Source organism: Myxocyprinus asiaticus, chromosome 4, assembly GCF_019703515.2.
Source record: "Myxocyprinus asiaticus isolate MX2 ecotype Aquarium Trade chromosome 4, UBuf_Myxa_2, whole genome shotgun sequence".
Lineage (NCBI taxonomy): Eukaryota > Metazoa > Chordata > Actinopteri > Cypriniformes > Catostomidae > Myxocyprinus > Myxocyprinus asiaticus.
The window spans coordinates 43,648,070-43,663,041 of NC_059347.1; the positions used below are offsets into that span (position 1 = coordinate 43,648,070).

General features: G+C 37.1%; 2 protein-coding genes across 2 annotated transcripts; one reads left to right on the forward strand and one right to left on the reverse strand.

Annotated features, from left to right (window-relative positions):
• The first annotated feature begins 2,236 nt into the window (after positions 1-2,236).
• LOC127433654 (protein FAM219A-like) lies at positions 2,237-8,672 on the forward strand. The gene is made up of 6 exons (XM_051685730.1): positions 2,237-2,807; positions 3,734-3,833; positions 3,968-4,070; positions 4,246-4,326; positions 8,025-8,079; positions 8,506-8,672. Exons 1-6 carry the CDS (start codon positions 2,751-2,753, stop codon positions 8,662-8,664), a joined length of 555 nt encoding a protein of 184 aa, XP_051541690.1. The 5' UTR covers positions 2,237-2,750; the 3' UTR covers positions 8,665-8,672.
• Positions 8,673-13,036: 4,364 nt separating this feature from the next.
• LOC127433646 (Krueppel-like factor 9) lies at positions 13,037-14,657 on the reverse strand. The gene is made up of 2 exons (XM_051685716.1): positions 14,144-14,657; positions 13,037-13,314 (listed from the first exon to the last, which is right to left on the reverse strand). Exons 1-2 carry the CDS (start codon positions 14,547-14,549, stop codon positions 13,037-13,039), a joined length of 684 nt encoding a protein of 227 aa, XP_051541676.1. The 5' UTR covers positions 14,550-14,657.
• Positions 14,658-14,972: the final 315 nt, after the last annotated feature.

A 14,972-nucleotide genomic window follows, 5' to 3' on the forward strand; every position in this document is an offset into this window, starting at 1 on the left:
CAACTTGGGCTATGAGCTTCTCCACCCTTCCTCCAGACTCTAGGACCTTGGTTTCCAAATGAAATACAAAACTTGCTCTCATCTGAAAAGAGGACTTTGGACCACTGGGCAACAGTCCAGTTCTTCTTCTCCTTAGCCCAGGTAAGACGCCTCTGACGTTGTCTGTGGTTCAGGAGTGGCTTAACAAGAGGAATACAACAACTGTAGCCAAATTCCTTGACACGTCTGTGTGTGGTGGCTCTTGATGCCTTGACCCCAGCCTCAGTCCATTCCTTGTGAAGTTCACCCAAATTCTTGAATCGATTTTGCATGACAATCCTCATAAGGCTGCGGTTCTCTCGGTTGGTTGTGCATCTTTTTCTTCCACACTTTTTCCTTCCACTCAACTTTCTGTTAACGTGCTTGGATACAGCACTCTGTGAACAGCCAGCTTCTTTGGCAATGAATGTTTGTGGCTTACCCTCCTTGTGAAGGCTGTCAATGATTGTCTTCTGGACAACTGTCAGATCAGCAGTCTTCCCCATGATTGTGTAGCCTAGTGAACCAAACTGAGAGACCATTTTGAAGGCTCAGGAAACCTTTGCAGGTGTTTTGATTTGATTAGCTGATTGGCATGTCACCATATTCTAATTTTTTGAGATAGTGAATTGGTGGGTTTTTGTTAAATGTGAGCCAAAATCATCACAATTAAAAGAACCAAAGACTTAAACTACTTCAGTCTGTGTGCATTGAATTTATTTAATACACGAGTTTCACAATTTGAGTTGAATTACTGAAATAAATGAACTTTTCCACGACATTCTAATTTATTGAGATGCACCTGTAACCACTGGAGTCTTATGGATTACTTTTATGCTGCCTGTATGTGCTTTTTGGAGCTTCAAAGTTTTGGTCACCATTTCATTTTCATGGTTTTATTGTTTTTATATAGTAAATGTTGTTGTATTGGGATATTGTTGCTATTTAATATTTGTGAGTAATAGTATGTTCAAGTTTTGTGTGTGTTTTGGCTGTGGTGTATGAAGTCCAAAACAAATTTCCCTTACGGCCCAATAAAGTATACTCAACTCAACATGCATTGTGAGGACCTCCTTCTAAAAATCTTCGTTTTTGTGTCCAGCGTAGAAAGAAAGTCATTCACATGATGGTTAGAAATGATGAGAGAATTTTCATTTTTGGGTAAACTATTCCTTTAAACTCCCAGTCAAGGCTTGTTCAAAAGAAGCCAGTCTAAGTGAGGTAGTGTCCATATCTGAGAAACCTAAGGAGAACAGCACAGACTCTAAACTGGTGAGGAGAGCACAGAAAATTAAAAAAAATAAATAAATAAATAAATTAAAAAAAAAAAAAAAAGAAAGGCAGCTATTAGACTCTGACATTGCCAGTGAATGAGCTGACTCACATACACGTATATGCAGAAACGAAGAAACTGTCCAGGGTCCTGAAGTCTGGCCTTGGTATTTGACAGGTGCATAAAATGTGGCAAACCTCCACTTAGCTCTATAAATCACACACATAAGGGACAATGTAGAACAAAGCTATTGTAAAGGACCAAAAGCTTTCTTTACATTACAGTAATCTGATTCCAATTCCTATTCAACACCCCTGATATATGTTCAACATTGTACGGCAAAACAATGTCCAACCAGTGGTGGTTCTGGCTTACTTAGTGCTCTAAGCGAGATTGGATGTGGCAACCCCCTTAAATATATATATATATATATATATATATATATATATATATATATATATATATATATATATATATATAAATGGCACATTCTATCAACATTGACATTACACAGTATATACAGTACATAACTTAAATTGCACAATTAAATATAGTCAAAAAATAAAGTATATGACAGAATTACAAATTTCTGTTATGCAATTACACCTTATCCCTCATTTAAAATTTAACCCTCCCTTCCTGTGTTTTCATTGATGCAAAATGATCATGACATCCTCATATCTGCCCAGCAATCACATGGTTGATACTAATTATTGCAAGACCACTAAGAAGATCCTGTGTCATGGTGTGGCCTACCTATAGGCCTACTGTTTATCATGGTTATCTTATGTTTGTTCATAATGAAAGAATACATTATGAACATCCATAATCCTAACCATATTGAGCCTTTAAGTCTGAGTAGCCTGTCGGGACACCTTTATCCCATCGCGATCTTGCAAGCTGTGCAGGGGCAGGGTGGCACGATTTGGGGCACCTATCTCCCATCGTGATCTTTCGAGCTCTGTGCGGTGGCGGGGTGGCACAATTTGGGGCACATTTCTCGCATCGCGATTTTGCCAGCTCTGTGCGGGGGCGGTCTGGCAGGTGTTGTGCCGCCCCAGAGAGCGTTGCTGCCCTAGGATCCTGCCAGGATCCGATACTGCGTCCAACACAACATAACCCTGCACAAAATATAGCCATCTTAAGGTTGCACACACCTTCAGATAAACCCTTTGTATTTGTGATGCTGGTCTTGGGAGGAGCAGCCGATATCAGTCGATGGCGTTGAGCGTGGCGAGAGACTGACTTCTCCCGGAAGTGGGTGGTTAAGTCGCCACTCGGTCACTGCTGGCTAATGAGCGATCGCTGGGATGAAGGAGAGTCGGGGACATTCTTGGGGCTGAAAAATATCCAACGACACAGCTCTAAAATAATTATATTTTTAAGAATATAGTTGCGGTCCACCGCAGAAGCCTCTCACAAACGCTATCAGATAAAGCCCAGACACCCCGCCGCCAAGATGATGGAAGAAATTGACAGATTCCAGGTGCCGACGGAGGCAGAGATACAGCCTTTTGTAAGTTTTAAACGAAATGTAATAAAAGCACGAATGTTGTCAGTATATTATATTTTTAATGAACGGGTTTGGTTTAATATGAACTGATGGCCGGATGATTTCATTGGTCTCATATTGTGTCGTTTCTTCAGAACAGACCGTTGCTTTTATAATAATGCCAAATAATAATGCATTTTATTATGTCAGATCGATTAGGTCGCTTCTGAAGGCTGTGGGTGTTGTATATATTTTGCTAGCTAATATAAGGATGCTACTGTGATGCTGCGCACAGAGGACACCGCTCTGCTATTTGACTCCCTGCAACGAAAACAACATCATCTTCACCCCAAGTTATTCAAATGCCTTGGCGGACCTCCAGCGTAACACTGTCTGTAACATCCAATTAACAAAAATGCTAAAAATGTCGGCATGTTTTATGAATCTTGTAGAGGCCTTCTCTGTCGTAGATTGCCTCATCATGCAGAATACGTGCTTTGGTACCTGAATAATCCCCTGAAGAATACCCCTCCCGGCTAGTTCCAAATCCATCAGTAATTCGCAGGAAAATAATATCTACCTCTGTGTTCAAAGAGCAACCACGAGGGCCCATATTTAACAAATGACCCATGCCATATGTACAAGCTTATCTGATTTGTTCTAAAATATGTGACAATCAATCAAGACGAGATGGCTTCGAAAACGAATCTGACTCTTATGCACATGATGTTCAATACAGTAGCTATGTACATTTTTTGTAAAACGAATAGCAAGATGTGTTGCACTGTGCCATTATGCCCATTTGATACATGCCATTCCAATCCACGATTGCTGAAAAATAGTCAGAGCAAAGCCCTTGTCAGGAAGAACAAAAATCAAATAAACTTTGGCACTGATCAATGAAACTGGACAGCCCTGACATTTCTTTTTTCTTTTCGCTCTGACACCAGGATCCAGCATCGTCAACCGCATCAGAGGCTGATTCAGATACCAGGGAGAGTGAGCCTGCCACTCTAAACTATAAACCTTCTCCCATCCACATGAAGATTGGTGAGTCGCGTGTTAGTCCGTACTGCCAATGCTATGCACTTACATTCATAGCATCTGTCTGTTACTAAATGCATTGCAATTCTTTGTTTAATACACATAGTGTGCTGACTGCACCATGTTTTCCCTCTGTACAGACAAACAGAGAGAGCTTGCTAGAAAAGGATCACTGAAAAATGGCAATGCTGGAAGCCCTGTCAATCAACAACCCAAGAAAAATAATGTGATGGCCCGGACAAGGTACAGTTGTCCACTTTAAATGGAATGTTGGTTAGAGAAAATGATCCCTTTTGAAAACAATATCAGGTTTTACCATGGACATAGTCTGTTTTAGTGCACATTCAGTCACAAAACTAATAAAATGAATGCAAGGCTCTTTAATTTGCTCTGTCTCACTTTTTCTCTCTCCATTCAGGCTAGTGGTTCCCAATAAAGGCTACTCCTCTTTAGACCAGAGTCCAGATGAGAAGCCTTTAGTTGCTCTGGACACAGACAGGTAAGCTTCTCACTCATTCCTACACTGATTTATTTATGTCCTCATACGCTGAAAAAAAAAATGGTTAACCTAAAAAATGTGCTTCTTGTGGTAACATTTAAATTAACAGGTTTTATTCAAGACAAAATATTATTTAAAATCACTGAATCAACCTGAATACATTAGGTTTCATTCACAAAATATTATTATTATTTTTTTTATTAGATCAGGCAGGAATAGCTCCTTAAGGTAACAATTGCAGGTTACCACTTTTTACACAAAAATGAAAATTCTTACTCACCAAAATTATTTACTCATCCTCATACCATCCCAGATGTGTATGGCTTTCTTTCGCCTAATGAACACAAATGAAGAAATTTTAAGAAGAATATCTCCTGGCCTGTGTGGCTCAGCGAGTATTGACTCTGACTACCACCCCTAGAGTCGTGAGTTCAAATCCAGAGTGTGCTGAGTGACCCCAGCCAGGTCTCCTAAGCAACCAAATTGGCCCAGTTGCTAGGGAGGGTAGAATCACATGGGGTAACCTCCTCGTGGTCACGATTAGCGGTTCTTGCTCACAGTGGGGCGTGTGGTAAATTGTGCGTGGATTGCGGAGAGTAGCATGAGCCTCCACATGCGAAGTCTCCACGGTGTCATGCACGACGAGCCACGTGATAAGGAGCGTGGACTGACGGTCTCAGAAGCGGAGGCAACTGAGACTTGTCCTCCACCACCCGGATTGAGGTGAGTAACCGCGCCACCACGAAGACCTACTAAGTAGTGGGAATTGGGCATTCCAAATTGGGAGAAAAGGGGATACAAGAAGAAGAATATCTCAGCTCTGTTAGTCCATTTAATGCGAGTGAATGGTGGCCAGAACTTTGAAGCTTCAAAAAGCATATAAAAGCAGACTCCAGTGGTTAAATCCATGTCTTCTGAAGTGATATGATAGGTGTGGGTGAGAAACAGATCAATATTTAAGTACTTTTTTACTATAAATGTCCACTTTCACTTCTTCTTTTGTTTTTGCTGATTTGCATTCTTTGTGCATATTGCCACCTACTGGCAGGGAGAAGAGTTTCCCCAAAGTTTTGAAACACTCATTCTTTATTATAATTTTTTTTATAATGGAACTATGGGAATTATGTTGTGACTAAACAAAATCCAAAATAAATCAAAACTGTGTTATATTTTAGCATCTTCAAAGTAGTTCAAACCCCTATGTCAAACTTGACATTTTCTCAACCAACTTCTTGAGGTATCACCCTGGGATGCTTTTTAAACAGTATTGAAGGAATTCCCATCTATGTTGGGCACTTAGTGGCTGCTTTTCTTTATTATTTGCTCCAAGTCATCAATTTCAAAAACTTTTTTTTTTTTAATTAAATTTTAGTTTTATAATGAAATAAATTAATATGGTGCCACAATGATATTTTTGTCTACAAAACTAATTTCAAACATTTAAGCATACGCTTTCAGATCAAAAGATTTTTAAGATCATGAGAAACATTTCAGTCAAGTGTTTCAAAACTTTTGACCGGTAGTGTACATATACTGTATATATACGTATATATATATCTACATACATATAAAAAAGAAAAAAGAAAAGAAAGAAAAACAGGATGCTCATTTCAATAACCATATATTTTCAAGCATATTCCATAAATAACATGTGTAATTAATTCATTTACATGTTATATTTTATTTTAAACAAAAAAGAAAGAAAGTTAAAACATCACATCTTCATTTTAAATGTTAAATTAAATCATCAGACATCATACCTCATAATTATTAAAATAATTATTTTCAAAAATTAAAAATCAAAGACCGGAAGAGAACAGTCTATCTATTTAATTATAATGCTTTTGACCAAATCCCATCTATATTCACATTCCAGGCTTTATTATTCATTTTAAATGTTACTTTCTCCATTTGGTATATTTCCAAAATCATTTCTCTCAGTCTTTGAGATTGAGGGGGGTTCTGGTTTAAACCAATTTTTTGTAATCTGTTTAAAGCTGCTATTCTGATTACTCTAAATGTATATAGTTCAGTTTTATTTCTTAAGGACAATGGCATTTTACCCAAAATAAGGTTTTCTGGATGTATTTCTATTGTGCAATTAAATGTTAAATTAATCTGTCTAATCACTTCATTCCAATAAACTGTCAAATTAGCGCACCCATATAGAATATGACTGTATATTTTCTCCACAGTTCTGCCAACAATCCCCTTTTACCAAACTATTGTATTTACTTTGAATAACAGGTGTTATAAAAAATCTAATTCCCTCCAAATACTTAACTGAGTAGTTCGAAATGTATTATATGATATTACTTCCCAGTCTTGCTGACTGATTTATTTTTAATTCATCCTCCCACCTATGTATAATTTTACTCTTGAGTGTCCTGTACATCTCCTTCAAGTGCACTCTTTGAAATCCTAGAATTTTTATTGGATTAGTGTTATTGTATGTATTAATATTTTAATTAATTGATGCATTTACCTTTTTATTTCTTTTACTTTAACTTTGCTTAATAAATAGCTTCTTACCTGTAAATAATTAAACAATTGTGAAATTGGAAGCTCATTCTTCTTGATAGATTTGTAAAAGAATCAATTTCTTTATTAGTGAACAATTGATGATATCTTTTCAGACCTCTGTCTGCCCAAAACTTAAATGTATTATCTAATCTATTTGGCATGAAATCAGGATCTTTAGCTATTTATTGTAAATAAACTATATCTTTCTTAATTTTACTATTTTTACTTATTTCTACCCAAACTCTATAAGTACAATTAATACAAATATTATCTATTCATTTAAATGTATTACTTTGTTTGGGTAAGAACAAAGATATACTTATAGATTCCTCCATTTGATACATTTCCAACTTCCTCCATTTCACTGTAGATTCTTCATTCATCCAAATCAATATAGGTTGAATTTGGGCAGCTTTATAGTAATTTATTAAATTTGGGAGTCTTAGTCCTCCAAGCCATTTTGATAACTAATCAAATTGTAGGTTTCCTATTATCCCATATATACAAAGTATTTTGTCATCCCATTGTTTAAAAACACTTTGTGTTATGGTAGGTTTTGAAAAAGAAAAAGAAACCTAGGGAGAATATTCATTTTTATAGTTTCTATTCATTTTGCAAGGGTCAGGGGAATTAAACAGCATTGATTTAAATCTTCCTTAAGTTGATTTTCTAGTAACCCATAATTATATTTGTATAATTCTGAAAGATTTTGTGGTATACTTACACCTAGATACATTAATAATTTTTTTTATCCCATTTGAATTTAAATTGTTTTTTTGTTGTTGTTTTTTTTTACATCTCTGGCCAATGGTGGGCCAAAAATCATACTCTCTATTTAGACTCATTTAATGTATCTGACACTGTACTATATTGCTGAATAACGCCCATCATTACTGTAAGAGATTGATTAATATTTGTCACATATAATATAACATTGTTGGCTTACATTGACAATGGGTCTTTTCATTTTTGAGTGAACTTTTCCTTTAAGGATCTATTTCTACTTGAGCTAACTCTTGAAATAAGTTTTGGTGGTGTAATCTAATGTGTTCAGGTATTTTTATTTTATTGTTTAATTAAACCAGTTAATTTAGATGACGATGTTACCACATGAAGCACATTTTTTCATTTAACATTCTTTCAGTGTAAACAAACTGTTTTCTCTTGCCTCACAGCGATGACGACTTTGACATGTCAAGATATTCCTCATCAGGATACTCATCAGCTGAGGTGAGATCTCTAAGGGAACAGGTACCTATTAACTCTAGTCCTAAGCTCCATGCCACAGCCATCATGAAAGCAGACTTCCTTCACAAAAGTCTCTCACAGTCTACACATATTCTTTTATGCACAAAATTCCTCTTTGCCTTAATTTTCTCTCCTTATTCTCCTTTAAAATTCATCATTGCTCTATTCTATTTGTACTGATTGCACTGCATCATATTCATTATGTTGTTCATGTCATTGAATCATTAAACCAAATAAATGTTCCCAATTAAGCTATTGCGCCAACCACGATGTTAGAATGCGGGTCTTATTAATCTATAAAATAACTGCTGCCAGGAAAGTCTAATTAATTAATATGATTTAATTAAGCATTTGTCACTGTGACAGTTAAACAGCACAGCCTGATATGCTGTTCATTGCATTCTGCAGCAGATAAACCAGGACCTGAACATTCAACTACTAAAAGATGGATACAGGCTGGATGAGATCCCTGACGATGAAGACCTGGACCTCATACCGCCCAAATCTGTCAACTCAACCTGCATGTGCTGCCAAGCCACCTCCTCCACTGCTTGTCAAATCCAGTAAACTCACATTTCTTCCCTCCCTTTGCTCCCTGTCAATCTCTCCCTATCTCTTTTCTTTAATAGTCTCAGTCAAGACATCTAATCAGTATTACAAAGGGAAATGTACAGTAAATGTTATGATGAACATGGTTTACAGGAAAATGTGAACACACAAAAAACATTACATGTACGCACACATTTACTCTAACATATGATTCTTAACATGACTACTATCGGTTGCTTCCTCCTATGGCAGGATATGCACTGTTTGCTAATAAGCTGGGGAGAGTCTGCTCACTTGCATCTCCTATCCAGCATTGTGTTATAAGTGAACGTAGAAAAAATAAAGTATTAAAAAGCTTTAATTATGAATTAAACAAAACTTGATGTTACAGAGAGTTTGAAATAGCTTATCTACGGAATTCTCTGCTTTCATGTTGCACTTGTTGCATTAACTTTGTCGTTACGGTACGTTTTGGAACTGGTTGGATGTTTATTGTTAGTGGCTGCTACTGAGGCTATACTGTACTTGAGTTTGTTTCCGTTGAACATTTTGCATGTTGGTGCGTTTGTACTGCAGCGCTAACAGCAGCCTTGTCTGGTATGCACCTGAGCATCACACTTTTAAAAACTTGATATCTCACATTTTTATTTGTGTTTATTTGAAATGACAGACTAATGAAAAGAATGGAAATATTTCTTTATGGTTTTTTTTAGAGAGTCTGAATAGTTTTACCTGATTGGAAATGGAAGTGTAGCGGTAGTTCTGTCTGGAAGACTCATAGTAGCATTACACCATTAATTTAATTCAGGCATCTCATCCAATTAAAATCCAGCATCTGCTTTATCTTCATAAACTCTGCAGCTGTCTTCCATTGCTCGTTATGCGCGTTGTTTTCACCCCCATCTACCCCTTCACTACCAGTTTAGGTCCCGTCCTGCCGTAGGGGTAAGTTCCTCTCCCCTGCCGTGTTTTCCAGCAGGATCTGACGTCCGAACGAGAATCTAACCGCTGAACCATAGCAAGGGGCTTACGTGAAAGTAAAATATTCGATCCCGATATCCACGATTATTCTCAATTATTCTGAGTCTTTCTGGTAGAAATGTCAAGGCCTGGGCTGTTGTTATTTTCTCAGCAACGTGTCACCACGGACCTAAGATGATACAAATTTTTATATGAAGACCTATTCTGTCTGAGAGACTGTCTCTCACTGCAGGTTATCAAATGTAAGATATTTAAAGCTCCTGTAAGCTTATTTATAAAGAATTGTTTTATTCAGGAAGATGTTCAGAAATCAAATAGTAGTGGCTATCTGATCAGGTGATCCAGCCAAAGAATGTTTATGTTCATTTTTTGTGGAATGTGCTTTCTGTCGTTTATAATTTAGCATTTCATATGCATACTGCCAATCAGAATATATGATCAATATCTCATGGAAATCAGTTACTTTACTTTCTCATTCAGTACTTTTGCAGATACCGTGGGCTGTTTATACATGTACCGTTTGCCACTGGTTTTAGGAGCTACATACAGAATGTTAACTTTGCTAAAATAAGAAACTTTTCCAGCCTGTCTTAACATCCATTATTATTATTAAATAAGATTCATTCTGTCAATGATGAAACTGCAATATTTGCGTGTTATTTTGCACTGTTCGTCAACACATTCAATCCTTTTCCAGGTCATAGCCTACCCTTCTTTTGAGTTTTGAAAGCCAAACACATGGATTTCCATAAGGCTATATTATGTATTATCTGTATACATTTTCATGATCAAGCTGTTTCACAAAATCCAAATTTTAACTTCTCTTATTCACTTTTTAGTCTATTTTAACTATGACTAAAATAGTTTAATGGCCTGATGTATTCAATTAAGAGCGTAACCAAAGGTGAGAACTTGTGGATGGATAAAAGCAGTGTTTTCTGTCATAAATGTTACAAATTATGTGGGAAAGTCCATTTATGTGTTAACAATGTTGTTATCGGTTTCAGTGATATCAATAAAATCTCACCTGAATTACGACTTACTTATTTCAAGACAGAAAGAAAGCCCATGCAGCTTTATTGTGAGCTTTTTGAAAGGATAATTGTTATTGTTATTATGTATATTTAATTAGAAGTTACACAAGCAAATTTAACCCTTACTGTCCTCTTTCATTTGTTTTAATTTGTTAGCCTGTAATGACATAATTTGCAGGCAATGAAATTCATAATATGAATGCTGCACTTAAATTATATTGATGTAAAGTACAGAATATATAAGTACAATGGTAGTGGCTCAAAGTTTAAATATATACAGTAAATAAAAAATTATTTGATGCATCACAACCTTGCCATTCAAACTGTGCAACTGAGAAATTTTTTGTAAATTAAAGTGAAATATTCCTCAGAATCTTGCTAATACATTTTACAAACTAAGTTGATGGAACCTCAAAACACAAGGCACAGGTTGAGTCCAGCATTTGTACAATGACAGTGTATTTGAAATGACCTGCTTCCTGAATAAAAGCTCACTGTGAGAATCATTGAGGAGAAATCAATACAGATAATTTGTTACAATAAAAACAAACTGTGTGTTGATCAGTTCCCATAACATAAAATGTATGTATAAAAAAACAGTCTATATAGTCTATAAAATAAACTGAATAAAGGTCCAGCAGATGGATGTGTCATTAAGTATAATTCACATGTGTATTTTCGTTGCTGGTGAAGCACAATGGCAGATCATCATGGCAGATTATAACTGAATCTAGATTCAAATGTAATATTTCAAGTAAACAGCTGAATTCAAGAGAATGTGAAATTGAAAACCCCAATGCATTGAGAGCAATATTACCTGGTAATAATAAACTAACAATATGTTAATGACCTAGTTCATTGATTAAATGTAAATGCTATAAGAACACTAATAAAACAAAGGTGAGTGGGAGAAATAAATAATGTTCTGTCTCCAGTCGTGCAATATTAAATTCAATCACGCATCTGTCTGGAGATCAAAGGCAACAGATCTCACTGCATGTTCTCCCATAACATACCTCTAGATGGCAGTGTTTATCTGTAGCCTATAGGTGAAGCTCTAGTAGCATCACTGCATGACCCATTATAAAGGCTGATAGAAATACAAATAAAAATAAAAAAAAAGGTCTCAAAAGAAATAATAATAGTGTTCTGAATAAACTGTATCGTCAGTGCTTGTATCCACTGAAGAATAATATACAATCTTTTGCATAACTGAAATTAAAGGAATAGTTCACCCAAAAATTAAAATTCTCTCATCATTTACTCACCCTTATCCCATCCCAGATGTGTATGAATTTCTTTCTTCTGCTGAACACAAACAAAGATTTTTCAAAGAAAATTTCAGCTCTGTATCGGTCCTCACAATGCAAGCAAATGGGTACCAAAATTTTGAAGCTCCAAAAAGCAGCATAAAAGTAATCCATAAAACTCCAGTGGTTAAATCTATATCTTCAGAAGCGATATTATAGGTGTGGGTGAGAAACAGATATACTATAGTATTTTTTTACTATAAATTCTCCTCCCTGCCCAGTAGGTGGTTATATGCACAGAGAATGCATATTGCCAAAAACAAAAGAAGAATGTGAAAGTGTAGATTTTCATTAAAAAAAGAACTTAAATATTGATCTGTTTTCCATCCACACCTATCATGTCACTTCAGAAGATATTGATTTAACCACTGGAGTCTTATGGGTTACTTTTACGCTGCCTTTATGTGCTTTTTGGAGCTTCAAAAGTTTGGCACCCATTCACTTGCATTGTATGGACCTACAGAACTGAAATATTCTTCTAAAAATCTTTGTTTGTGTTCTGCAGAAGAAAGAAAGTCATACACATCTGGGATGGCTTGAGGCTGAGTAAATGATGAGCTCATTTAGATTTTTGTATGAACTACTCCTTTAAGGTATGTCAATAATCCAATGCTATTGCTTAAAAATGGTTTAAGATTTAAGCAAAAGCATGTTTGCGTGAGTAAAACCTCATTACGTTAATATCCCAAGTACCCAACAGTAAAGCGCAGACAATGTTTTACGATTCATAGCAAGATTTTTTGGAACCTATCCGCTCCCTGTACTGCAAAATCGGAAACTTCAATATGATCTTTAATATGTGTATCTGTTTCGCCAAGCGCAATAGGTCTATAGCTTTACACAGAATACATTCATGTTTCTTTGACTAAGTGAGAGAGTAATAAATCCTCTCTCTGTTGAAATAAATCCCTTATCTTTGTGGTAAGTGAATGATAATTTATAAATATCACTATTTAGATGAAATAGGCTAACTCTTGGACTAATGTTCATTACATTGTTTCAGCCTAAAGAGTTAATGATGATTTCTGTCCGTCCCATTGAGGATACGATGGGCCATGTGGTTGCTCAGACACCAGCAGACACATGATCACCGGATCCAGAGGATGATATGGACGCAGAAGAGCGTCGTCTTCGTCCGGTGGGACCCTGGAGCATATTGGGGTGGAAACCGACGTGTCTACGGGCGTGCTTGGTGAGATGATCGCTTCGCATGAAGCATTTGTCGCAGAGTGGGCACATGAAACGCTTCTCCCCAGTGTGCGTGCGGAAGTGTCGCGTCAGTTCGTCCGAGCGCGAGAATTTCTTCGCACAGCCAGGCCAGGTGCACTGAAAGGGTCGCTCACCTAAAAACACATCCAAGAGACTAAGTTTAATTCTAGCCTATTTCAGAGTAGGGCATCGGTAGGAGACGTCTAATCAGTTCAAAAGCGTTCATAAACACCACATGATTGCACTTTATATGGGATAATTTGGTTTTTCTATTAGCACTGACATGTTGAATCTGTGGGATCGGCTCCGCTAGGCTACAACAGGGTGACTGTGACGTCATAACTGCGCCCATAGGTTATATGCGGTTATTTTAGTGGGTGTCGCATTGAAGTATGCGGATCATCAAGGGCCAGTGACTGGGGCACTAATCGATATATAAAATAAGTAATAGAATAGAACAGAATAGAATATAAAAATAACCCTAACCCTAACCCATAAATAAACCAGTTTACAGAAAATCTAAGTTAATACATTTTCGATATGGGTCCAACCAAATCATTAGGCTGCTATTAACAAACATAGCTATAGGCTACTTTTGTAACGTCACTTTTACGCAATTATATGATAGCAATAACAAAGTGAAATCGTATGGTCACATTGTGTTCTGACTAACAATGTTGACTAAGCAACTTCAGATATTGTTTGCTCACACTTTTATTAGTAACAGTGTACTCTGTTCCACCCTCATGTGTACCCTTGAGCTCCGCCTGCGGTCACACCCACCGTAACATGAGTTGCAATTCCTAATATCGAACTGTTCTATGGAACACGCTAGGTTTGTGCGTAATACTAGACGGGCATCCGATTCTAATTATTGCAATTCGTCCAATCTAAGTAATTGTACACATAATAATTCGCATATAGGCCTACATCAATAAATTCAACCGCGCTTATCTTTCTTACCGGTGTGTACTCTGAAGTGCGCCTTAAGATGGGACGATTTGCCATATATTTTACCACAGCCAGCATACGGACAACAGTGTCTTTTCTCCACTGCCACATGCAGTCTGTCGGTCTGTCTGTTCCGTGTCCTTTTCACCCTGCTCGTGGCCTTTCTGCAGCGCTCTGTAAACCCACATTTCTCGCGGTTGTCCCTCACACCGACTTGATTCTCCGCATCGCTGTCCACCATACATTTGGTGCTGATGCCGCTGCCAAGCGCGCTCGGAATACACTGATTTAGGTCCAGCAGAATCATTGCCACCATTAACAGAGTCCGACTCTCTTGATTTTCTTCAGATCCCTCCTCGCCGGCTAGTTTGTCTGAGCCCGGCAGCAATGGCTTTGCTGCAATATCAAAGTCCGTCATAATTACGCAAATATCCTAGCAACGAAGTAGTAACCTACAGTACCACAAATACTTCAAAACAACACTTCTCGCAAACTAATGAGTGCACTTTCTCATCATAGGCGCATCTGGACACAGATGACTCCAGAAAACGTGGCTTCACACCTGCACGTTTCTGTCCCAATGTGACTGCTAGATTGACAATAGTGCTTCCTATCAGTTCCAGGCGATCGTATGTGTATATACACACAAATAATCGAAGAAACATCTATTCTAAAAATGATCTAGAATGTGTGTAAACTTGGCTTGCTGTCATCCCCTTCTTCCCTCACAAATGCATCAACTCGGTGACGCTGTTTGCTGGTCATTTCTGAAAGAAAGTATTTCGCGGAATCCCAAGGTGTTTATCATATAGCTCGTCCCTGATTGGACACTGAGTGACGC

What these genes read in the sequence shown, in the direction of transcription:
- LOC127433654 (XM_051685730.1), top strand. Translation starts at nt 2,751, where the DNA reads ATGATGGAAGAAATTGACAGATTCCAGGTGCCGACGGAGGCAGAGATA. An exon ending in AATGTGATGGCCCGGACAAG is followed by an intron (nt 4,071 to 4,245) that starts GTACAGTTGTCC and finishes CTCTCCATTCAG; the next exon opens with GCTAGTGGTTCCCAATAAAG. An exon ending in GTTGCTCTGGACACAGACAG is followed by an intron (nt 4,327 to 8,024) that starts GTAAGCTTCTCA and finishes CTTGCCTCACAG; the next exon opens with CGATGACGACTTTGACATGT.
- LOC127433646 (XM_051685716.1), bottom strand. Translation starts at nt 14,549, where the DNA reads ATGACGGACTTTGATATTGCAGCAAAGCCATTGCTGCCGGGCTCAGAC. An exon ending in GCACTTCAGAGTACACACCG is followed by an intron (nt 13,315 to 14,143) that starts GTAAGAAAGATA and finishes ATGTGTTTTTAG; the next exon opens with GTGAGCGACCCTTTCAGTGC.